General features: G+C 37.4%; 1 protein-coding gene and 1 pseudogene across 1 annotated transcript in view; both read left to right on the top strand.

Annotated features, from left to right (window-relative positions):
- The window catches only part of Sult2a6 (sulfotransferase family 2A, dehydroepiandrosterone (DHEA)-preferring, member 6), a 51127-nt gene extending 48586 nt beyond the window's left edge, over positions 1-2541 (top strand). The window contains exons 5-6 of the mRNA NM_012695.4: positions 596-773; positions 2314-2541. Of these exons, the coding sequence (NP_036827.3) occupies positions 596-773; positions 2314-2426 (291 nt within the window). The 3' untranslated portion in view covers positions 2427-2541. The remainder of the gene's footprint in view (positions 1-595; positions 774-2313) is intronic.
- A 7129-nt stretch (positions 2542-9670) lies between these two features.
- Positions 9671-27096, top strand: part of Sult2a1-ps1 (sulfotransferase family 2A member 1, pseudogene 1) — a 70345-nt pseudogene continuing 52919 nt past the window's right edge.

The following is a 27096-nucleotide window of genomic DNA, read 5'->3' as shown; positions in this document are numbered from 1 at the left end:
CTCCCTCCCACGGGATTTGGGTGCAGAGAACTGTTTATCCAGTCTGTTCCCTTCAGGTTCTGGCGGTGTCTCAGGCAGGGGTCCTGCCGCTCCTGGGCCCTCCCCCACGGGAGCCCAGAGGCCTTATACAGTTTCCTCTTGGGCCAGGGATGTGGGCAGGGGTGAGCAGTGTTGGTGGTCTCTCCCGCTCTGCAGCCTCAGGAGTGCCCACCTGACCAGGTGGTTGGGTCTCTCTCTCACTGGGTCTGGGAGCAGAGAGCTGCTGCGGGCCGGGATCCGCGTGTGTGGGACTTCCGGTAAACACAGAACGTGCCCGGTCCTAGAGGAATTCTGCTTCCGTGTGTCCCAAGCTCATCAGGCAGCTTTCTTGCAGCAGAAAAGTTGGTCTTACCTGTGGTCCCGAGGCTCAAGTTTTCTCGTGGGGTGCTGCCCATGGGCTCTCTGCAGCGGCAGCAACCAGGAAGACCGCTCACTCATTTTTTGATGCCCTTTCTTCATGTCCCCTTTTCCTTCCCTATTTACAGATTCTTTCTTTGCATCTGTTATCTCAGAGCTCTCTGTTTATCACCTTCATTTTTGTTTCTTCTTCTATCAGGATACAATGGGAACCATAAAGAAGATATGTGACTTCCTAGGGAAAAAATTAGAGCCAGATGAGCTGGATTTGGTCCTCAAGTACAGTTCCTTCCAAGTCATGAAAGAAAACAACATGTCCAATTATAATCTCATGGAGAAGGAACTGATTCTTCCTGGTTTTACTTTCATGAGAAACGGTAATGAGATTGTCCTTATTTACATTCATATTAGTTAACGGTATATTGTTTGAATATGCTGCATTAGTGATTTACATTTTAATGAATTCTTTATATGTTCTTTAATACAGCCCACAGGGAAATTAAAATTAACTTATGTGATACTAAAGAAAGAAAGTAGTGTGATAAAAAAGCATGACTTCTCCTGTCAATCTTTTTAGATTCAATTCCATATCCATCACTATCACACTGGGTAAAATCTCAAAGACTAATTTTTCCTCATCATCAAAGTTTGAGAACTGCCTATGCCTTTCTCACACATTCACGAATTCATTAAAAAATTCCACCCTAGGTTTTGGGATTTAGCTCAGCAGTAGAGCGCTTGCCTAACAAGTGAAAGGCCCTGGGTTTGGTCCCCAGCTCCGGAAAGAAAAAAAAAGAAAAAGAAAAAAAATTCCACCCTAGTATGTCCTATATGTCTGGCATTTTTTGTGAAATGAACCATTCAGTAATTTAAGATACACTTGGTTTTGAAATATATAGATACATATTCTGTGTATATATTTAAAGCAGAAATGCATGGAACACATCCTAGCCAAAGCTAGGAAATACAGAAAGGATGGGGGCTGCTGGGTTGTAAATAGATGAAAGATGGTATGAGAATTTTACCAATTCATAAGATGTAATTATATGAAAGATTTTTATGCCTCTGGGGTAAAGAAAGACACAACACAGCATGGTCAGTTGGACAATCTCTAATGCTAACTCTAAATACCTTCTCTAATGGAGTGTTGAAAACCAATGTGTGGTCAGAAGAGACAGTGCTACAAAGGTTTGGGGCTGAAATTATGCAGATCTTCATGCATCACAAAACAACATGGCTGAGTGAAACAGAAGTCCTGCAATGTTGTCAGTTGGGAGTGGCTGGGTCACCTGTATCTTGTGGGAAAATCAAGACAGCTGAAATCCTGCTCATAACTATATATGCAGCTCTCATGTGAACTCACACACACACACACACACACACACACACACAAACACACACAAGTATATCTTTTTTTAAGATTTTATTTGAAAGCTGCTTGCATGCTTTGAAGAATTTCTATATGTATAACACTAAAATATAGACAGCAAAATTTAAGTCTGTTTGGATAATAGAGATGATAAACACTGTTGAGTTGGATAATATGATAGAAACTGATTTGATGGGAAGTAGGGATAATCTGGATAAGTAAAAAGATCAAGTCAGTGTTGCTGCTCTTAGATTGTCTAGCATATAGATTTGGTGAGGAAAAGGTAGGACATAATTTCCAGAGAGGGAGAAGTGTGTGTGTGTGTGTGTGTGTGTGTGTGTGTGTGTGTGTGTGTGTGTATTTCATTATATGTAATATATATTATATATAATGATTTCAGAGATTAATTAGGTTTCTACAGAAAATGGTAGTTTGTTTTATTAACTATGTGGTCTTTATCAAACAGATAGTAAGAGCATATGATGGGAGGAGCTAGAGCCGTGTAAGTCCATTATTAACCCACATTTATGTGTGCTTCCCATTTTTAGGCACTACTGGGGACTGGAAGAATCACTTCACTGTAGCCCAAGCTGAAGCCTTTGATAAAGTGTTTCAGGAGAAAATGGCCGGTTTCCCTCCAGGGATGTTCCCATGGGATTAAAATTTCAAAAGTTTTAAATATTTTATGAACATTGATTTTTATGTTTCTGTTGTTCTATGTCTGAATAAGTGAATGTGGTCATTGAATAAATTCTATTCTGGCATTGTGAAAGTGATTTTTTAAAATAGTGTATTACTAATACCAGTAATATCAACAATGGTGGTGGTGATGGTGTTGGTGATGGTGGTCATAGTGGTGGTGGTGGGTGTAACCTTTCAGTTTGCAGTGCCTTCAGAAGCCAGATGTTTGCACTGGTACTAGGGACCTGCAGTTTCATGAAGCTGTAAACTTCCTGCTTCGGGTACTAGAACTAATCTCAGGTTCTCTCCCTAAGCAATACAGTACTACTAATATATCTCCATTTTTGATAGTCATCTCTTTAGCCTAGAATTATGGAGTGTTGAGTCATCAAATCTTTGCTACTTTTGTTATATTGTAGTATATTACAATTTACTTACTAGAATTCCAGCTTTAAAACATTTTCTTTTCATTCATAAGAAATTTATTTGGGGTTTTATTTCCTGAGAATGGACATGACAAAAGATTCTCAGTGTGATGCTATGGAAATTAAACAAGTATTACTCAGATTTACGTATTTATCATACTTTGCACAAATATCACTTTAAGTTGTTCTGAAGAAACATGTATATATACATTCTTAGTTTTTTTCTTTTTCTCTTTTCTTCACTTATTTATTTAATTATTTATTCACTTTACATGCTGGTTGCAGCCATCTCCTCTCCTCTCCATCCCACACTGATAACTTCCTCTCTCTGTCTAATCTTCTCTTTTCCTCAAGGAAGGGGGGCCCTCCCATCAACCCTCCCAGGATGAACCCACCATGGCACATCAAATCACATCAGGACTCAGTTCATCCTCTCCTACTGAGTCCAGAGAAAGCAGCCCAACTATGGGAAAGGGATCCAAAGGCAGGCAACAGAGTCCAGTCCAAGACAGCCCCTGCTTCATTTGATCTTCATGAGACTCACATGAAGACTAAGATTCATAACAGTCACATACTTGTAGGTAGCCTAGGTCCAATTAGTTCATACTCTTTGGATAGTGGTTCACCGTCTGCAAGCCAACATAGGCCCAGGTTACTCTCCTCTGTAGGTCTTCTTCTGGTGATCTTGACCACTGCAGCTCCTTCAATCCTTTCCACAATTCTTCCTTAAGACTCCAAGAGCTCTGTCTAATGTTTGGATGTGGTTCTTTGTCTGTTTTTACTAAATGCTGGATAAAACCTCAAAGATAGCAGATACTATAGGCTCTTATTTGCACAAATAGAAGCGCATCATTAAATAGTGTCAAGGGTTTGCTATCTGCCCTGTGGTGGTAGTGTTGTAAAATTATAAAAAGGACTGTCTTTTACCCCCATTAGGTCCAGCACTGCTGTGCCCAAGATATCTACTGACTATAATCAATCTTCAATCCTGTCAGAAATCTGAGAATGACCAAATATTTATACACATAGGAAGCATAACATGGCTTCTAGAACTGACAGGTTGTAGAGACAAATCTCCACTGGCACAGTCTTCTGTTCGTAACATGTAAGCACAAGTCTTCAAACTTCTGGCCCAAAATCAACTAATAGACTCTTGAAATGTAAATATCATGAAGCGCTGATAATTCTGGCTTGGCAAAATCATCAGTTCACTATTCTACATTAGGTGTCCGTTTTAGGTAGTATTAGTCTGCAGACGAAACAGGTAGTTTCTGTCCAGTGGTTGCCTAGCCAAAAGTTATAGCCTCACCTGGAGATAGAGATGGTCAATTTCTTCATTAAATCTTCCAAAGGAGAACTGTTTGGAGCAAACATGTCTATAGAAAAGATAAATAACTGAATCTCATATTTTGGGGAATTTTGATGTTTTTGAAAATCGTTGATCTATATAAGGTAATCTGGAGTGTTGTCCATTAACTATCTATTATCTTGAAAGTATTCTAACAAACTTAGAGCCATGGATTTGCTATTTGGCCCTTAACTCACATATGTAATCAACCCAGAAGTTTGTAATTACATTAAGGCAAGGACTGGCTTTAAATCTTGTACTTTTAAACTTTTTTTAAAAAAATAAATTCTAAACCAAAGCAAAGATATTATTTCAGATTAGTTACCAAATGAGATTATGACTGTCCAACTCAATATAGTTAATTCTTCCCGGTTAAGTTACAACAATTCCTAAATTCCTCATAAAACAACCTTGGAATAGCTACTTTCAGGCCCCCAAAAGTCCAGAGAACTTGGGCAATGACTTTTCTATTACTTCTTCAAGCTGATATGGGTATTGAGAGATTCTTGAGGGTAGGTGGTAGGCAGAATGAAGCAAATGCTGTAGCCGGATGTGTCCTGTTTGGACCTAGCTGAACGTCCTTGAGACCAGGAATCCAAGAAGGCACCCTCTGCAAAATACAAATCTCAAGACAAATGTTTAGAATCATGATATCTTTTTGTTTTATTCTCTTAACTCTAGTTTTTTGGACTGTCTGCCTCTCTCAAATCTGATGAGTATGAATCTTTGAAGTTTCCAGACCTAATCAAACTTTTTAAAAACACAAAATCAAAACATTTTTTCCCAGAATACTGTGCTCCTTAGTCTGTAATGAGAAAAGCTTGTGTCTTATACTCTCTCCCAGAGTAATAATATAACCAGAAAACTCAAAGTCACACCCATTATGAAGATTAAGCTGTCAGCTAGATTCCCTTAAGAAAAGGAAGTAAGCTAAACAATAGTGTTAAACAATGAGCCTGATAGACTTTTGTCACCTGTCAGGAAATTAACCCAAAATTCCCATGGAGTCCACATTAAGAGAATTTGAGCTTCCTTTTGTGATGAATATAAAAAATAACTTCAAACGCTCACTAGCCGCATCACGGTGCCAAATGGGCGTTGGTGCGATAATTTATGAAACAAACTAAACACGTACTACCAATTCCAAACTCTGGTTATCAAACCAGAATTTTAGCCCAAAATATATCAATCTGCCAAGCTCTCTTTCCCGAGCCACAGATTTTTATTTAACCCTAGTAACTTGTAAATATCACAATTATCTACTTGGAGTCTGTGACTAATTCTCCTTATCTAAATTGGTAACCCTGGGAAAAAAATCTCTGCATGATCTAGCTAATCACTGTACTCCCTTCTTAAAAAGAAACTTAAATCACATTTTAATAATAGCTGCCATTAAGAAGTAGCTTGTCTAATTAGGATTTCAACTGAAAATTCCCATGGAGTCCATGTTAAGAGGAATATGCGTGTTCTGAAAGGCTATTTAAAAAGCAGTTTTTATCTCTAACTCTCTGAGCTGTAACTACTTGTCACACAGCAGGGAACCTAAAACCTTCTAGCCCAGGCTGTTTCCATTTGTTTATGTTCCCACTCTGGAGACATCACATGACTCAACATGGTGCTGGCCTCCTCTTAGAAATTAAAACTTTCTCTCAACTCTTAGGATTACTAGTGAATTCTTGCCCAACACTTGGACACACTGTCTGTCGAAAAATTGTAAAAAAAAAAAAAAAAAAAAAAAAAAAAAAAAGGATGTCTTTTACCCCCACTAGGTCCAGCATTGCAGTGCCCCAAGATATCTGCTAGATATCTTGCCAGAAACACATATCCCAAATCTGAGGCAGCCCAGTGTTTCTGCCAGCACACACTCTTCCAAACACAATTCTCCACAAGAAAGAGCACACAACACAAAAACCTCTGATCCAATTGATAAGATATAATTGTCCACCTAAATATATAAAGCCCTGTACACATCCATGCCTTAAGAATATTCATAAATACCTATAAATACACAGAGTGGAATCTTAACATCAGCCTCCATGTCCTCCCTGTGGCTTCTCTTCCAGTCTTCCCCAGTTTCCCCCCTCATTCTGTTACATTCTCCTCCTCTTCCCTCAAAATATTCTCTTGTCCATCCTTACTTCACATTCAATAATAGGCCTGTTCTATCTTGTATCTGCCTATACATATGTCATGACATCATCCTACCAGGTGGGTGTCAAGTTGGCCAGTTGTTGGTTGGCCATGCCATCAAATTTTGTTCTATCCGTAACTTTTCATGACATGTAGGCAGGGAAAAATTTGGGTTGAAGGTATAGTGGGTGGGTTGGTAACCCACACCCTTCATTGGAATACTTGCCTGGCTATAGGAGGTGGCCAATAAAAGAACTTCTGTGTAAAATCACCATCCCAGACATCAAGATGTACTACAGAGCAATAGTGATAAAAAACTATATGGTATAGGTACAGAGACAGGCACCTAGATAAATGTGATAGAATTGCAGTCCCAGAAATGAACCCACAAACCTCTGATCACTAGGTCTTTGACAAAGGAGGTAAAACCATCCAGTAGAAAAAAGATTTCCTTTTCAATAAATGCTACTGGTTCAACTGGAGATCAGCATACTGAAATTGCAAATTGATTTGTTCTTATAGTCCTGTACAAAGCACAAGTCCAAGTAGAACAAGAATCTCTATATAAAGCCATATACATTCAAAGTAATAGAAGAAAAAGTGTAGAAGAGTCTTGAACACATGTCCACTGTGGAGAATTTCTTGAGCAAAACACCAATGGCATATGCTCTAATATCAAGATTTGACAATTGGGACCTCATAAAATTGCAAAACTTGTGTAACGGAAAAGACACTTTCTTTAAGACAAAATGTCAACCAAAAGATTGGGGAAAGATTCTTACCCATCCTGTATCCAATATAGGGTTATAGATACAACGAACTCCAGAAGGTAGACTTCAGAGAGCCAAATAACCCTATTATAAACGGTACACAGAGCTAAACAAAGAATTATCAGCTAAGAAATATTGAATAGCTGAAAAGTACCTAAAGAAATGTTCAACATCCTTATCAAGGAAATGCAAGTCAAAACAAACCTGAGATTTTACCTCATGCCAGTGAGAATGTCAAAGATCAAAAACTCATCTGACAACAGATGGTGGTGAGGATGTGTAGAAAGAGAAACACACCTCCATTTTTGGTAGAATTGTAAGCTGGTACAGCCAGCACTCTGGAAATAAGTCTGAAGGTTCCTCAGAAAATTGTACATTATATTACGTGAAGACAAAGATATACCACTCCTGGGCAAATACCCAAAAGATACTCCAACATATAAGAAGACACATAGTATACTATGTTCATAGCAGCCTTATTTATCATAGTCAGAAGTTGTAAAGAACCCAGATGCCCTTCAACAGTGGAATGGATACAGAAAATGTGGTATATCTACACAATGGAGAACTACTCAGCTATCAAAAGTAATAACTTCATTAAATTTATAGGCAAATGGATAGAACTAGAAAATAACATCCCAAGTGTGGTAACCTAATTGCAATAAAAACACACGTTATATTCTCACTGATAAGTGGATGCTAGCCCCAAAAGTCAAATTAGAAAGGATACAACCACAGACCACATGAAGCTCAAGAAGAAGGATGACCAAAGTTCAGGTTCTGCAGTCTTTCTTAAAAGGGGAACAGAAATATTCATAGGAGGACATATGGAGGCAAAGTTTGAAGCAGAGATTGAAAGAATGTCCTTTCAGAGGCTGACTCACCTGGGGATCCAGTCCTTATATATACAGCTTCGAAAACTAGACAATATTGACGAGTCCAAGAAGTGCATGATGGCAGGAGCCTGATATAGCTGTCTCCTGAGAGGTTCAGCCAGAGTATGCCATATACAGAGGCTAATGCAAACCATTGAACAGAGAATGGGGTAACCATTGGATGAGTTATAGAAAGGTTTTAAGGTACTGAAGTGGCTTGAAACCCCATAAGAACAACAGTACCATCCAACCAGATCTCCAAGAGACTATACCACTACCCAAAGAGTAAACAGGGACAGACCCATGGCTCCAGCTGAATATGTAGCAGAGGATGGCCTTTTTGGGCACCAATGGGAGGAGAGCCCTTGGTACTGCCAGTTCTGTACCCCCCCCCAATGTAGGAGAAAATCATGGCAGAGAGGCTGGAAGAGAGGGTGGTTGAAGAAGGGGAGCACCCTCAAGTAAGAAGTGTGGAGGGATATGATTGTGTCTTATGCATGGGAACCTGGAAAATGGAATAACATTTGAAATATAAATAATAAATATTCAATAAAAATACAATAAAATATTTTTAAAAGAGGGAAGTTATTTAAAATGTAGACAACCAGCTTGTATTGGAAGAGCAAAAACCCAAGAAACTCACTAAGCCAGTATAATTTCCAGTTCTTTTCTAAATACTTGTTCTTATATGCACAGGTAAATTTGATTCCTCTTTTTACAACATATGGAGACTCTTCCATAGATGTACAATGGGCTAAAATGGAGTTAATAATTGATAGCAAGGTGCCTAAGCCTAAGTAGTACAGCTTCAATATATCCTTTGAACCTAGGACTCAAGGTAAACATCAGAGAGGATAGTACAGACATCCTCCAGTGTCCCAAGATTCCTCTTTGTAGAATATGTCTCTCAACACAACAGAGAAAATAGACACAGGAACTGTTACAGTATAGTTATTCAAACAAACCAGCATAATAGCATGATTAGGCACACAAAAGAGGCCAGGAAAAATTCTATATGGTTATACCCTAGAAGAACAAATACACCATATCAGTGGTTGCTAAGACATGGAGAATAAGCTGTTTCTGAAGATGAAATCCCACATTAATTTTCCAATCTCAACCACACACCTCAGCATACAAGCCCAACTGAATGGACTCAGTAGGTTGACTATATATGTGTTGTATGTGTGCATATATAAATAGAAAAATATTAAAGAAGAGATCATAAATATAAGAAACGAATGGAGGGCTTTTAGGGGAAGAAGAAAGGCAGCTAATGTACTATGAGTTTCTCAAAACTACCTACAATTTAAATAAATTGTTATGAAAAGTTTCTGTATGATCACTGTCACTTTTCTGCATATTGAAATCATTCTAAAAGCTAAATTGTATTAAAGTAAAGTTTAAATTATTCTGCAATTTTATGTCCTATTACTTCTTACTTAGTTTCTGTTTGGGGGTCATGAACTTGGGCACACAAATGCTGCAGAATGTTCTTTATATGAGTTCAAATTGCTCAATACAATAACCCTTGTCTGTGTGCTACAATATTTATTTATTTCTATCAGTAGCTAGTTTCACAAGAGACTAGAGAATGTTAATGATTTTTTAACTGCACTATAAATCTTACCTCTCAGCATTTCCTATAAACAGAACAGGTGGCAAGGGCTGGAATACTAAAAGCACCTACACAGAGTTATTCATGATGTCAGACTATACTTGGTTTGAAGGAATACCTTTTCCTGCCTTTTAGGTTTCCAAAGAAATTCTGGAAAATATTTGTAAGAAGTTTGTGGTAAAAGAAGAAGACTTGATCATATTGGCTTACCCCAAGTCAGGTAAGGACCATCAGTAAGACTAATACTGAATTGTATAGAGGAGGTTAGAGCTTTGATATTTATTTATTTTGTGTGAGTAGTGGAGTCCTCTATACATCCAATGTGGAAAGTGGTTTGTGGGAATGGAGATTTGTGTGTGTTCCACTCAGAGAAAGATTTCACATATGACCTACGTGAGGAGAGTTGATCAGCTGTGGCAATAGAACAATGAAACTATACCCTGAGTCAGAATCTCAAATTCATTTTTATCTGTGGTGAAGAGATAGAAAATAGGGAGAGTGATGAGAATAAAAAGAAGAAAGAGCATCAAGAAAAAAAGGACTGTATATGAGGTTATGTGGAGGAGAGGAAAGTGCCATGTAGAATTAACATGGACCTTGACCAGGAACTGGAGTCTAAAAACTCAAGCAATCAAAAATTGGCATTATGATGATTTGGGTAACAGATGTTTGCACTGTGGAAGAAGCACAGAACTTGGGTAAATATTAGACTGCTGATATTGAAATCACAATGACACAGAAAATCTAAAAGCAGTGGGAATCCAGGAAAAGAAAACCAGACAATATCAAATGAACACATAAACACAAATGTAACTGTGTGTGATAAATATACATGAGGGAATTAATTCACTCTAAAAAAGAAATATTGTCATACACTGCAGCATTGTTGCATCTCAATGGCAATGAATTAAAATCAGAAATGTAGTTTTAGAGGACAGTATGACTTTATCATTGTGAAATATCTGGAAAAGTCAAATTCACTCCACCAGAATATAGAATGATGGTGCCCCAGGGCTGGAGGAGATAATCCATTGGCAGTTTGGTGTTTACTGTGTATAGCGTCTCAGTTTTGTAAAATGAAGTCTTGAAATTAATGTTGAGTGAATACAGTTTGCACTCACACAATGTGGATACTGTGAACACTACTCTATATGCTTGAAAGTGGGCAACACTTTAAATTTTATGGGTATATATTCTACTTGAGGCTTTTTTTGCAGTACTGTTCAAATGAGTGAATTTTTTCTTTTAATTCAGGAACGAACTGGCTGATCGAGATTGTCTGCTTGATTCAGACCAAAGGAGATCCTAAGTGGACCCAATTCCTGCCCATCTGGGATCGCTCACCCTGGATAGAGACTGATGTAGGATATGATATATTAATCAAAAAGGAAGGACCACGAATCATGACCTCCCATCTTCCCATGCATCTTTTCTCCAAGTCTCTCTTCAGTTCCAAGGCCAAGGTCAGTGTCCAAAGGTTGAGATTTTCTTTGACTAATATTGTGTGAACTTATTTTACCCTGACAAGCCTTGGAGATCTTACAAAAGTATGAAGGTGGGATTCTTATGCATTAGGTCATGCTGATCTTTCCTTCCTTCAGAATAAATTTGACTATCAGGCTGTGGAGCATCACACAGAGATTCTGGGCGCTTTAAGAAAGAACGTGAAATATCACACTAGAACATTCAGAAACTACATGTGTAGGCCAAGCAGGGTTCAAACTTTAGCATATAGTGCAATATTACTGTACTCTTTTCACCAAAGTCAATGATCCAGTTATAACATATACCCCAAGCTCTGTGTGGGTAAATCACTGAAGACACAGTTGCTCATAGGAAAGCAGCCTGACAAGGCATCAATGTTCAAAGGTTAGTTGTACACACAGTGTCATGCTGTGTCTAGCTATCTACTGAGATTAGTAGCCACAGGAATCTCCCATGAAACTTAATGAGAATGACAGGTAGGATTTAGACATATCCACCTTCTCATCTATCATAGCTCCTAGTTAATAAGAAAGTTCTTTTTAAGTCCCTTTGCCATAGAATCTATAAGTAGTTTATGCTGAAACTACAAAGACAAACTTAGAATGACAGCTCTTTAAAATGTCACAATGAATTTGTGACTATTCAAATATATGCATATGTCTTATCTGGATTTGGTAAATGTTTGGCTACGGAATTGAAGCTTAAAGAGATGAGTTCTAGAATAATTGGCACAAAATTATGAAGAATGATAATTTTAATTTATTTCTTTTATGTTTAAAATAAAATAATGAAATATAGTTACATACTTCATTTCGCCTTTCCCCGTCCAAAAATACTGACTTATTCCCCCTTTTGTTCAAATATTTGCCTTGTTTTTTAATAATTCAGGTTGCACACACACACACACACACACACACACACACACAAACACACACACATATACATTCGTAAATATATTCCTACATTTATATATTCCTACCTAGATATATCTACATTTTTCCTTTACTTTTATTGGACATTTTCTTTATTTACATTTCAAATGTTACCATTTTCCTGGTTTCCACACTGGAAACACCCCATCTCACACCTCCCCCTGCTTCTATGATAGTGTTCCTCCACCCACCCATAGAGTCGCTCCCCATTCCATGTCATAATATTCCACTATATTGGAGCATTGAGACTTCACTGCCCCAAGGGCCTCTTCTTCCCCAGATGCCCTCCCTACAAGGACATACTCTGCTACATATGTGGCCAGAGTCATGGGTTGATCCACGTGTACTCTCATTGTTGGTTTACTCCATGGGAACTCTTACCTGTCTGATTGATTGATATTGTTGTTCTTCCTATGTAATTATCAATCCTTTCAGCTCCTTCAGTCTTTTCTCTAACTCCTCCTTCGGGGACTTATATTCTTATCCCAATGGTTGCTTGTAAGCATCTGCTTCTGTATTTTTCAGGCTCTGGCAGAGCCTCTAAAGAGACAACTATATCATTCTCCTGTCCGTCTGCACTTCTTGGCATCCACAATACAGTCTGGGTTTCGAGACTGTATAGGGGATAGATCACAATGTGGGGTAGTCTCTGGATAAATTTTCTTTCAGACTCTGTCCCACACATCCTCCACTGAATATTTCGTTCCACTTTGAAGAAGGATTGAAACATCCAGACATTGGTCTTCCTTCTTTTTGAGCTACATGTGATCATGAATTGTGTCTTGGGTATTCTGAACTTTTTGGATAATATTGACTTATCAGTGAGTACATATCATGTGCATTTTTTATTTTATTTATTTATTTATTTATTTATTTATTTTTGTAATTGAGCTACCTCACTGAGGATGATATTTTCTAGTTCAATCCATTAGCCTGTGAATTTCATGAAGTCATTGTATTTAATAGCTCCATAGTGTCAATGTACCAGATTTTCTGTATCCATTCCTCTGCTGAAGAGTATTGGAGTTGTTTCCAGAGGAATGGGTCAGTTTATTTGCTTCTATTGGCTGACCTACAGGTAAAGCAGCACCATCTGTTGAAAATGCTTTCTTTGTCCCACGGGATGGTTCTAACTCCCTTGTGAAAGACCAAGTGGCCATAGGTGTGTCAGTTCATTTCTGCCTCTCCAATTCTATTACATTTACCTACCTGACTGTCTCTGTACAATACCATGCAGGTTTTATCACTATTTCTCTCTAATACAATTTGAGGTTAGGGATTGTGATTCTCCAATAAGATTTTTTATTATTCACAATAATTTTTGTTATCTTGTTTTTTTTTTTTGTTATTCCAAATGAATGGGCAAATTGCTCTTTCTAACTCTGTGAAGAATTGAGTTGGAATTTCGGTGGAGATTGCGTTGAATCTGTAGATTTCTTTTGACAAGATGGCCATTTTTATAATATTAATCCTGCCAATTAATTATGATGGGTGATTTCCCATCTCTTCAGGTCTTCTTTAATTTCTCCCTTTAGAGAAATTTTCTTTCCCTTGCTTGGTTAGAATCACATCTCAGTTATTATATTATTTTTGACTATTGTGAATGGTGTTGTTTCCCTAATTTCTTTCTCAATCTGTTGTGCTTTGAGTAGAAGAGGTTACTGTTTTGTTTGAGTTAAGTTTGTATCCATACACTCTGCTGAAGTTGTTTATCAGGTTTAGGAGTTCTACTGTGGAATTTTTGGGGCTATATAAGCATATTCACATATCATCTACAAATAGTTATATTTTTACTTCTTCCTTTCAAATTTGTATACTTTTGACCTCTTTTTGATGTTTACTTGTTCTGGCTAGGACTTCAAGTACTATATTGAGTATGTAGGGAGAGAGTAGGCAGCCTTGTATAGGTCTAATTTTAGTGGGATTGCTCCAAGTTTCTCTCCATTTAGCTTGCTGTCTACTTCTTTTACTATGTTTATGCATGGGCTTTGAATTTGTGATATTTCCAAATCTTTTATCATGAAGTGGTATTGAGTTTGGTCAAATGCTTTCTCCACATCAAATAAGCTGATTGCACGTTTTTTCTTTGAATTCATTTATAGTAGATCATGTTGATGTATTTCTGCATATTGAACCATCCTTGCATCCTTAGGATGAAGCCTACTTGAGGGATCATTTTTATGTGTAATTGGAATCGGTTTGCTAGAATTTTATTGAGTATTTTGCATTGATATACATAAGGGAAGTTGGTCTGAAGTTCTCTTTCTTTGTTGGTGTTTGTATGGTTTAGATATAAGTGATATTATGGCTTCATAGAACAAATTGGTTAACGTTCTTTCTGTTTCTATTTTGTGGAATACTTCGAAGAGTATTGGTGATAAGTCTTCACTAAAGATCTGATAGAATTCTGCATTAGACCCTTCTGGTCCTGGGCTTCTTTTGGTTTGAAGACTTTTAATGATTTATTCTATTTTTTAGGACTTATGAAACTGTTTAGATTATTTTCCTGATCCTGATTTAACTTTAGTATTTGGTATTTGTTTAGAAACTTGCCCATTTCATCCAGATTTTATGTTTTTTTAAGTACAGTCTTTTGTACTAGTATCTGATAATTTTTAATTCCTTCATTTTTTTTGTTTTGTCCTTAATTTCATTTCTGATTTTGTTAATTTAGATACTTTCTCTGTGCCCTCTGGTAATCTCACTTAGGGTTTATCTATCTTGTTAATTTTCTTAAAGTACTATCTCCTGGTTTCGTTGCTTTTTTGTATATATCTTTTAATACCTTCTTGGTTGATTTCAGCCCTGAGTTTGATTTTTTCTGCAGTCTATTATTTCCACTTAGGTGTATTTGCTTCTTTTCATTCTAGAGCTTTTATGTGTGCTGTTAAGATGTTAGTGTATGGTCTGTCCGGGATTTTTTTTTTTCGGCACTGAGGGTTTTGAGTTTTCTTCTTAGCACCGTTTTCCTTCTTTCTCAGAATTTTGGGTTTGTTGTGCTTTCAATTGCCATAGTCCTGAATGTAGTTCTTTCTTGACCAAATTATCATTGAACAGTGCACTGTTCAGCTTTCATGTATATATGGGCTTTCTGTTGCTTTCTTGTGATTGAAGTCTAGCCCTTTTGCGTGGTTATTTCTTAGGATGCATGGGATTATTTCAAACTTCTTGTATCTGTTGAGGCCTGTTTTGTGATCAGCTATATGTTCAATATTGAAGAAGGCACTATGAGGTGTGGTGAAGTATATTCTCTTGTTTTAGGATGAAATATTCTATAAATATCTGTTAAATTCATTTGATTCATAACTTCTTTTACTTTCTCTCTGTTTCAGTTTAGTTTCTGTTTCCATGATCTGTCCATTGATGGCAGTGGGTGTTGAAATATCCAACTATTATTGTGCAAGCTGCAATATGTGCTTGGAGCTTTAGTAAGGTGTCTTTTATGAATGTAAGTACCCTTGCATTTGGAGCATAGAAATTCAGTATTGAATGTTCATCTAGATAAATTTTTTTCTTCTACAAGCATGAACTTCCTTATCTATTTTGAAAACTTTTGGTTGAAAGATGATTTTATTTGATAATAGAATGTCTACTCCAGCTTCTTTCTGGTATCATTTGCTTGAAAAAAAAATCTGTCTTTTACTCTGAGTTAGTGTCTGTCATTGTCACTGTGGTATGTTTCCTATATGCAACACAATGCTGGGTACTTTTAACCTGTCCTATCAGTCTATGTCTTTTTATTGAGGAATTGAATCCATTGATGTTATAAGATCTATTAAGGAAAAGTGTTGCTTCCTATTATTTTTGTTGTTAGAGATTGAATTATGTTTGTGTGGCTATCTTATTTTGGGTTTGGTGAAACATTACTTTCTTGCTTTTTCTAAAGCGTAGTTTTCCTCCTTTTCTTGGGTTTTACATCTCTTATCCTTTGTTGAAATGCATTTGTGGAAAGAATTCTTTTCGTCATGGAATACCTTGGTTTATCCATCAATGTTAATTGAGAGTTTTGCTGGATATAGTATCCTGTGCTGACATTTGTAGTCTCCGAGTGTTTGAATGAACTCTGCTCAGGATCTACTGATGTTTAGAACCTCTTTGGAGAAGTCTGGTGTAATTCTGATAGGTCTGCCTTTATATGTCACTTGAATTTTTCCTTACTATTTTTAATATTCTTTGTTTTGTGCATTTTGTGTTTTCATCATTATGTGACAGTGTGAGTTTCTTTTCTGTACCAATATTTTTGGAGTTTTGTATGTTTCTTGTATGTTCATGGGTATCTTTTTCTTTAGGTGAGGGAAATTTTTACTCTTTAATTTTGTTGAAGATATTTACTGGCCCTATTGGGAATCTTCACTCTCTTCTGTACCTATTATACTTAGGTTTGGTTTTCTCATTTTGTCTTGGATTTTCTGGATGTTCTGGTTTAGGAGTTTTTGCATTTTTCATTTTCTTTGACTGTTTTTCCAATATTTACTTTGGTATCTTCTGCACTTGAGATTCTCCCTTCTATCTCTTATATTCTATTGATGATGCTTGCTGATCTCTTGACTCCTGATCTCTTTCCTATGTTTTCTATCTCCAGGGTTGTCTTTCTTTGTGATTTTGTTATTATTTCTATTTCCAATTTTAGATCCTTGCTGGTTTTGTTCAATCCATTCACCTTTTTTTTGCTTTTGCATTCTTGTAACTCTTAAAGAGATTTTTTTGTTTCCTCTTTAAGGACTTTTACCTGTTTACCTGTGTTCTCCTGTATTTCTCTAAAGGTATTAAATATGCCCTTCTTAAAGTTTGTATCATTATCATGAGTTATGATTTTAAATCTGAATCTTGCTTTTCTGTTGCGATGATGTATCCAGGTCTTGCTGTAATGGGAGTACTCAGTTCTGATGATGCCATGTAGTCTTGGTTTCTGCTGCTTATGTTCTTGTGATTGCCTCTCACCATCTGCTTACTTTTAGTGCTACCTGCTGTTTTGGGCTCTGACTTGAAACTGTCCATCTTGTGATCCTCGTTGTTTCAGAACTCCTCAGAATACAGCTGTCTCTGTGATGTTGTGATTCTGTGATCCTGTGATCCTGAGATCCTGGGTGTGTCAGAGCTCCTGGTATTCAAGCTGCCTCAGAGATCCTGAAATCCTGGTGTGACCAAGGTCCTGCGGTCTTGTGTCAGAGCTCCTGGGAATCATGTTTTCTCTGTGTGATGCATGAATGAGTAGAGAGTCAGAGCCCTAGATTAGTTCCTGGCACAGGTGTAAGCAAGAAGGAACCTGTGCCTCTGTCTCCGCAATGTTTATGTTACCCTGGTTCCTGTGGGTGTCCCATTTTCGCTGACTTTTGAGAAATATGTTGTCTCCTCAACTGTTATCTTGAGTGTGTCAAAATTCTAGTGTTCCTGGGTGTGTCTGATGTACTTGGACTCTAGTTTCTTCCATGATCCTATGATCCTGAGCATTTCAGATGACCTGGGCATTGAGCTCCCTCTGGGTTTTTAGGAGTTTGTACAGAGCCAGCACTCCAGGTATGCTCTGGGTACAGGTTCAAAATGGATAAACTGTGCCCCTCACCAGCCAGTAAGGGAATCCTGCATCCCTGGTATCCCTACATACATATTTCTAGTATATATATATATATATATATATATATATATATATATTATCACTAATATATTCCTAAATGAATGTTTATATTCCTAAATGCTTTAGTACAATCTTCTCAGTCAGTACAATGTTACTTGTATTTATAATTTAAGGCCTGGGCCTTTGTTGTTAGATAAACAATTACTATGGTGATCTTTACAACTGTTCAATCACTCTGGTTTGGGTTTTATTTTTACATTATTAATAAACTAGTTATTTGTAGTTCCAGTTTTATAAATCAAATAAAATTTAAAAGGGGAATTATAACTATAGATTTCTTCACTCATGTGTATGTTTTGTCCACATAAAAGTAATAAATATTTTTTGAAATCCGTGGATATTTCACTGATATTTGACATAGAAATTATGCCAGTTAAAAGATGAGCAATGAATACTCACCTTCACTTACATATTTCCCTTTAAGGTGATATATCTCATCAGAAATCCCAGAGATGTTCTTGTTTCTGCTTATTTTTTCTGGAGTAAGATCACCCTGGAGAAGAAACCAGACTCACTGGGAACTTACGTTGAATGTTTCCTCAAAGGAAATGGTTAGTATTCTGTAAAATATAGGAGATGGGGGAAACTCAGAGACATTTATTTCAATAATTTATTTATTTATTCATTTATATCACAATGTCCAGCACCCCTCTCTTCCCAATGCCTCCCAACATCTCCTTTTCTCCCCTCTCTGTAATCTGAGAAGGGGTAGGTGTACCTAGGCTATCTTCCCATCATTTCACATCAAATCTCTGGAGGACCAGGTACATCCTCTCACACTGAGGCCAAACAGGGTGGCCTTGTTAGGAAAACGAGTTCTACAGACAAGAAATAGATTCATGGACAAACCTGGTTCCAGTTTTTGAGGGACTTGTGTGAAGACCAACCTGCTATATATGTACAGGGCCCCTAGGTCTAGCTCATGCAACCATTTTTGGTTGGTGTTTCAGTCTCTGATAGTGCCCTAAGTTTCAAGACAGTTGACTCTTTTGGTCTTCCTCTGTAGTTCTTACTCTTTTTGGGTCCCTCACTCCTTTCTCCAACTCTCCCACAAGACTCCCAAAGCTCTATCTAATATTTTGCTGTGGATTACTACATTTGTTTTAGTCAGCTGCTAGGTGGGATTTCTCAGTGAACAGTTATTCTAGACTCTTGCCTGCAGGCATATCAGAGTATCTAATAGTGTCAGTGATTGTTTTTGCCCATGGTATATCTCAATTTGTCTAGTCATTGATTGCCATTCCTTCTGTGTCTGCAACAACACTGTTCATGCACATCTTGTAGGCAAGGCACATTTAGGGACAAAGTTTTATGAGTGGATTGCTATTTTATCCCTCTACTGGAATCCTACCTTGCTATAGGGATCAGAAATTCAGGTTCCATAACCCAACTGTTAAAAATCTCAGATAGAGTCACCCCTATTGATTAGGTTGACCTTGAACTGTCTGTATATCCAGGGATGACCTTGAATCTTGGCACTTCTCTCTGCTCCCTCTTGATTCCTGGAACTACAAATATCTACTGTATACACTATTTATTTGTTACTGTAGCTCAAACTCAAAATTACATGTGTGCCACCTAACTTTCCTATATATCTAGCCCCTTAGTATCTTGTGTAAGCTCTATTTTATCTGTACATGCAACCAGTCTTTAGGCTCCAGCTCATCATCATTTCAATTGTTTCTGTTCATATACACACGACCAAAGAAAAGGACACAGCCACAGCTTGCCCCATGACATATCATTTCAGCACCATTTGGCTTAACTTGTCTTTCCAGATCTAACTTAGATAATGACATTAGTCATCATCTGAATAAGAAATTCCACACATAGTCTCCCATATTTGATCACTTGGTTCCCAGTTGGTTGCACTTTTACAGATAGTTTATGAGGCACAGCGTTGTTGGAGGATGTATTCCATTCAAGTTGGTCTTTGAGAGGTTAAAACCTTCAGCTACTTCTGGTGTACTCCTCCACTTCCTGCTTGTAGTTGAGGCAATGAAATCCAGCATTCTGTTCCTATCGCTCTACCTGCAATAAACAATCTCTCTCTTCCTTTTTTATTATTTATTTATTTTTCTGTAGCTGAGGACAGAACCCAGGGCCTTGCGCTCGCTAGGCAAGTGCTGTACCACTGAGCTAAATCCCCAACACCTTATTACTTATTTTTATGGGATATCTTTACTTACATTTCAAATGCTATCCCTTTTCCAGAAACCCACTCCAGAAACCCGCAATCTCCCCTTGCTTCAATGAGGTTGCTCCCACACACATTCTCCCACTCCCTTGCACCTCCCTGCCTTGACATTTCTTACACTGGGGAATCAAGTCTTGACAGGACCAAGGACCTCTTCTCCCATTAATACCTGACAAGGCCATCCTCTGCTATATATGTGGCTAGTACCATAGATCCATCTGTGTATATGTATATGCGATGTATGTATATGCGATGATGGTTTAATTCCTGGAAGTTCTGTGGTTCTGGTTGATTGAGATTAATCATCTTATGGGGTTGTAAACCCCTTCAGCCCCTTCAGTCCTTTCTCTAATTCCTGCATTGTGTGCCCTTTTCTCAGTTAAATGATTCACTGTGAGCATCTGCCTCTGAATTCATGAGACAAGCTCTATCTTCCTTAAGTTGCCTTGTACATGGTGTTGTATCACAACAACAAAAATATAACATATGTTATTTCTTCCTCCTGTGGTTCTCATTTGTGTATTTTCTTAGTCATTTTTGGAATGATTTCTTATAAATCTTATACATTTTCCTGATCATCTACCATTTTGTTAAAATGCATCTTTCTAAATATTGTAAATCCTAATGTCTTATATGTCTCCAAAATATTTTCAAAATTGGGAAAGAAGATTCTTTATATTTTGTTTTTATTTAAAATTCTCCTGCAATATATTAATTATATCTAAAAAGGTTACATTATTGATATTTCCATTTATGTGTGCAGGTATTTTGATAGCAATAATAGCCCACATCATAGTTCTTACATCATTCCCTACCCTCTTCCTTGATGCTTTCTTAGTCTTTATTGTAGCCTATAGATGTTTTATTTATGGTGAGCACAAAAGGGCACTTATTCTTAGCACTTTTGCAATTACCATTGCCTACTGCAAGAAGCATCTTTCAATCAAACTTACAGTAGAGATATATAAACAAAAAACGGGCATGGCTATATAGAAATAATTTGATATTCACATCATGTCCGATTAGATGAATAAGAATGACAGCTACAACACTAGAGTCTATTTCCTCCACAAGGTGGACATTTGACCATGTAGACTAGCTGTGAACTCTTTTCAATTGCAGTCAAGAATTGGCTATTTACCCCAGAACACAATAGACATTATTGATCAGTAAGCATGTGTTGCAAGGCTGCTTGAAGTATAGGTCACAGTATCCACAGCTGAGTAATTTTTGAGGACAACTGCTGCTGTAAAATTATGTAAAATCAAAGGCTATCTTTTAAATTCACTAGATCCAGCACCACAGTGCCCCAAGATATCAGATAGATATTGTAATCTCAATCAGGATAGTGTCTACTCTACTCTGCTCCATCCCATAGCACACTGACAAAGGCCTCTCTCTGAGCCTGTCAATAATCTCTCTACCCATCTAGTTCCCAAAGAAGCCTACACCATTCCAGAAATATACATCTTAATTGCATGGCAATCCAGTGTCTCTGCTACCAGACATTCCCCAAACTCAAATCGCCAAAAGAAAGAACAGATAACACAATAATCTCTGATCCAATTGATGAGAGGTAATTGACCACCCAATCATACAAAGCCCCATACACATTCATCCCTTAAGAAAATTCAAAATAACCTGTAACATACAGAGTAGAATGTTGACATCTGCCTCCATGTTCCCTTGGCTGCTTTCTGTCTACCCGTTCCAGTATCTTCCTCTTCCCTCAAACTTTCTCCTACCCATCCTTCCTACTCATCCAATGACAGACCTCATTCTATCTTGTACATGCCTACACCTGCATAGTGACATCACACTACATTGCACCATTTTTGTCTAATTAACAAAACTTTTTCTCTCAAATATAAGCTGAGTACAACCATTATCATTTTGTAATTTAAAGCATAAAATATATCTAACACTGAGTTCAATACATTATTAGATAAACAGAACATTTAATTATCCATTGCAGCTAAAGAAAGGCTTAAAACCTATTTATATCCTGGCTACCTTGTACAGTATCTGATAACTATCTAACAAAATATGTGCTTTCAGAGTTAAATGGCCTGATAAACTATGAGATTTTAATCAGTCTTCAACCCTGTCAGAAATCTGAGTATGACAAAATACCTTAGATATAGGAAGCCTAAGATGGTTTCCAGAACTTAGAGGCCATAGAGACAAATCTCCACTAGCACAGTCCTATGTTAGTAACACGTGAGTGCAAGTCTTCAGCCTTCTTGTCCAAAATCAACTGACAGACTCTTGACATGCAGAATCCTCGAAGGGCTGATAATTTTGGCTTGGTAGAGATTATCAGTCAAGAACTATTCTGAATAAGGTGTCCCATTTTGGACAGTATAATCTGAAGATGAAACAGACAGTTTCTTCCCAGTGGTTGCCCAGACACAAAGCATTATCACACCTGGAGGATGAGATGCTCAATTTATTCATTAAAACTGCCAAATCGGAAATCCTAAGGGGAGATATGTCTCAACCAAAGATAAATAACTTTAAATCTCTTATTTTGTGGATTTCTGACATTTTTGAAAACAGTCTATCTATATAAATTAATCTGGAATGTTTTTGTTAATTATCTTATTATCTTGAAAGTATTCTAAACATACTTAGGGACATCAATTTGCTATTTGGCTCTTAATTCACATATGTAATCAATTCAGAAATTTGTACTGGCATCAATAGAAGGACTGACTTTAATACTTTTACTTTTAAACTTTTTTAACTAATAAAATATATACCAAGAAAAGATATGATTTTAGCTTTGTTACCAAATGAGATTATGATTGTACAACTCAAACAAGCCAGTTTCTCCCTGTTAAATTACAACCATTTCTAAATTCCTCATAAAACAACCTTAGAATAATCACCTTCAGCCCCGCTAAAGTCCAGAGAATTAGGGTATTAACTCTTCAACATCTTTTCAAGTTGTACGTTGGTGTTGAGATATCCTTGTTGGTAGGAGTTAGGAAGAATGAAGCAAATATTGTAGCCAGATGTGGTTCTTGACTGGATCAATGTGAAAGTCCTTGAGACCAGGAATCCAAGTAGGTACATTTTGCAAAAGATAATTCTCAAGACAAATGTTTAGAAAAGAGATATCTTTTTTTTATTCTCTTGAATCTAGTTTTTCAGGACATCTCCCTCTCTCAAATCTGATCATTATGACTCTGTGAGGTTTCCGGAGCCTAATCAGACTTTAAAAAACACAAAAACAAAACCATTTTTCCATAATACTGTGTTTCTTAGTCTGCAAACAGGAAAGTTTGTATCTTTCACTCACTTCCAGAGTAATAATATAACCATAAAACTCAAAGTCAAGTATATTATGAAGATTAAGCATTTTTTAAAAAGGAAGTAAGCTAAAAAAAAATAGTGTATGAGCTTGGTAGTCTTTTGTAATCTGTCACATTAGGAAATTAACCCAAAATTCTGTGGAGCACATGTTAAGAGAATCTGTGCTTCCTGTTCTGGTAAATGTCAAAAATAACCACAAACCCTCGCTACCTGACATCTACAAGCCATATGGCCTTTAGTGGTATAATTCATAAAACAAACTAAATACCTATAACTCCATTATCCATAATCAACTTATTAAACCAGGGTATTGCCCCTAAATATATCAATCTGTCAAGCTCTCTACCTGGAGCCTCAGATGTTTATTTAACCTTAATACCTTTGAACTGTCGACCTACAGCCTGCCAGCCCAGCCTGTTTCTGTTTCTTTGCTTAAATTCCTGAGCTTGAGATATCACATGATTCAACATGGTGCTGGCCCCCTCTTATGTAGAAAACAAAACTTTCTCTCAACTCTTAAGATTACTAGTGGATTCTCATCTAGCAGGTTTGTTCGCCATCTTGCACTCTCTTCCAGAGTAATAATATAAACACTGGGTGCCATCAGCTGCTGTAAGAATTAAAAAATAAAATGCTGCCTTTACCCCAGCTAGATCCAGCACCACGGTGTCCCTAGATATCTGATAGATATGTTAATCTCAGTCAGCAAAGCAAACGTCTTTGTCTTTCCTGCTCTGCTCCATCCCATTAAACACTGCTGAAGACCTCTCTCTGAGCCTGTCAACAGTCTATCTATCCGTCTAGTTCCAAAGGCAATCTTCACCATGCTAGAAATATATATCCCAACTCTGTGACAGCCCAGTGTCTCTGCTGCCTGACATTCTCCCAAACCCATATCACCACAATAAAGAATATATAACACAATAATCTCTGATCCAATTGATGACATATATTTGCTCCCCCAAAACATACAAAGCCCCATACCCATTCATTCCTTAAGAAAATTCATAACAACTTGTAACGTACTGAGTAGAATCTTAACATCTCCCTCTATGTTCTCGTGGCTGCTTCTCTGCTTTCCCTTTCCAATCTCCTCTTCTTCCCTCAAACTTTGTTCCCATACATTTTTCCTTCTCATCCAATGACAGGCCTCATTCTATCTTTTACCTGCCTTCACTTGCATAATGACATCATCCCACAGACAATCACCTAATATCAGCCTGCCTACTATTGTGAGGACTACTTGACAGGATGCCCTAATCCAATCTACTCCCAGCTTTCTTTCTCTTTTTTATTGACTATTTTTAATTTACATTTCAAATGTTATACACATTCCGGTTTGCTGGCCATAAGCCCCAATTCCATCCCTGTCCCCCTCTAGGAGGGTTTTCCCCTTCCCTAACCACCCCAATTCAAACCCATCTGACATTCTTCTGCACTGGGGGGTCCAACAGGACCAAGTGTCTCTCCTCTGATTATTGCCCAACAATACCATCTTCTGTTACATATGCAGCTGGAGTGATGGGTCTGAAAATGTGTCTTCTATGGGTAGTGGTTTAGTCTCTCGGAGCTCTGCTTGGTTGGTATTGTTGTTCTTATGGGGTTGCAATCCCTTTCAGCTACTTCAATTCTCTCTCTAATATTGCCAAAGGGGAACCAGTTCTCAGTCCAACGGTCTGCTGCTAGCATTCATCTCTTTATTTGACATGCTCTGGCTGAGCCTCTACAGAGACAGCAATATCAGGCTCCTGTAAGCATGCATTTCTTGATTTCAGTTTTGGTGACTGTATATAATTGGGCTGTATGTCTAGGTGGGCCAGGCTATGAATATCCATTCCTACAGACTCTGCTGCATACTTTTTCTCCATATCCACTCCTATGAATATTTTTTGCTCCATCTTTTAAAAAGGACAGAATCATCCACTTTCCTGATCCTTGTTCTGGAGGTTCCTGTAGTCTGTGGTTGTATCCTGGGTAATTCGAACTGTTGGGCTAATATCCACTTATCAGTGAGGGCATAGCATGTGTGTATTTTGTGATTGGGTTTCCTCACTCAGTATGATATTGCCCAGTTCCATCCATTTGCTTATCAATTTTATAAAGTAATATTCTTTGACAGCTGAATAGTATTCCATTTTGTAGATGGACTACATTTTCTGTGCCCATTAATCTATTGATGGACATCTGGGTTCTTTCGAGCTTCTGGCGATAATAAATAAGGCAGTATGAATGTAGTGAAGCTGTGTCCCTGTTGTAGGTAAGAGCAACATTTAGGTATGTGTCCAGGAGAGATATACCTGCGTCCCCAGGTAGTGCAATGTCCAATATCCTGAGGAACCTCCAGACTGATTTCCAGAGTGGTTGTATCAGTTTGCAATCCCAGCAACAATTGGGGAGTGTTCCTCTTTCTCTGTATCCTTGCCAGCATCTGTTGTTACGTGAGTTCATGATCTTAGCCATTATGACTGGTGTGAGGTGAAATCTCAGGGTTGTTTTGATTTGCATTTCTCTGATGAATAAGGATTTTGAATGTTTCTTTAGGCACTTCTCAACTATTCACTATTCCTCAACTGATAATTCATTGTTTAGCTCTGTATCCCATTTTAGTAGGGTTATTTGGCTCTTTGGAGTTTAACTTCTTGAGTTTTTTGTATATTTTGTCTAATAGTCCTCTATTGGATGTAGGATTGGTAAAGAACTTTTCGCAATCTGATGGTTGCTGCTTTCTTTTAATGATAGTTTCCTTTGCCTTATAGAAGCTTTTCAGTTTTATAATGTCCCATTTGTTGATTCTTGATCTGGGAACATAAGTCATCTTTGTTTTGTTCAGGAAATTTTCCTCAGTGCCCAAGCATTCAAGGCTCTGCACCCTTTTTTCTTCTATTAGTTTAAGTGTATCTTGTTTTATCTAGAAGTCCTTGATCCACTTGCAGTTAAGATTTTTACAAGGTGAAAAGTGTGGTTAGATTGACATTTTTCTACATTCTGACCTCCACTTGACCCAGCACCATTTGTTGACAATGCTATCTTTTTTTCCCCCACTGGATGCTTTTAGCTTTTTGTCAAAGAGCAAGTGACTATAGGTGAGGGTCTTCATTTCTATTCCACTGATTTACCTGCATGTTTCTGTAGTAATACGTACACTTTTTATCACTATTGCTCTGTAATACTGCTTGAGGTCAGGGATGGCGATTCCCCCAGAAGTTTTTTATTGTTTAGTTAATTTTTTGCTATCCTGGGTCTTTTGATATTCCAAATGAAGTTGCAAATTGCTCTTTCTAACTGTATGAAGAATTGAGTATAAATTTTGATTGGAATTGCATTCAATCTGTTGATTGATTTTGGCAAGTGACCATTTTTAATATATTAATTCTGCCAATCTATGAACATGGGAGATCTTTCCATTTTCTGAGATCTTCTTCAATTTATTTCTTTGTAGACTTGAAGTTCTTGTCATACAGATTTTTCACTGGTTTGTTAAGAGTCACACATATGTATTTTATGTTATTTGTGATTATTGTAAAGGGTGTCATTTCCCTAATTATTTCTAAGCCTATTTATCTTTTAAGTAGAGGAAGGCTACTGATTTGTTTGTGTTAATTTTATACCCAACCACTTGCTGAATCTTTTTTTCCTGCTTAGTAGTTCTCTGGTGGAACTTATGAGATCACTTAACTGTACTATCATGTCATCTGCAAATAGTGATATTTTGACAGTTTACTTTCTAATTCGTATCCCTTTGCCCTCCTATGTTTTCTGATTGCTCTGGCTAGGACTTCGTGTATGATATTGAATACTTAGGGAGAGAGTGGGGAGTGTTATCTAGTCCCTAACTTTAGTGGGATTGCTTCAAGTTTCTCTTCATTTTGTTTAATGTTGGCTACTGGTTTAATGTACATTGCTTTTACTATGTATTC

The sequence above is a fragment of the Rattus norvegicus genome, chromosome 1 (assembly GCF_021556685.1).
Source record: "Rattus norvegicus strain SHRSP/BbbUtx chromosome 1, alternate assembly SHRSP_T2T, whole genome shotgun sequence".
In the NCBI taxonomy this organism is placed as follows: Eukaryota; Metazoa; Chordata; class Mammalia; order Rodentia; family Muridae; genus Rattus; species Rattus norvegicus.
This window is presented reverse-complemented; position numbering and strand designations above follow the sequence as displayed.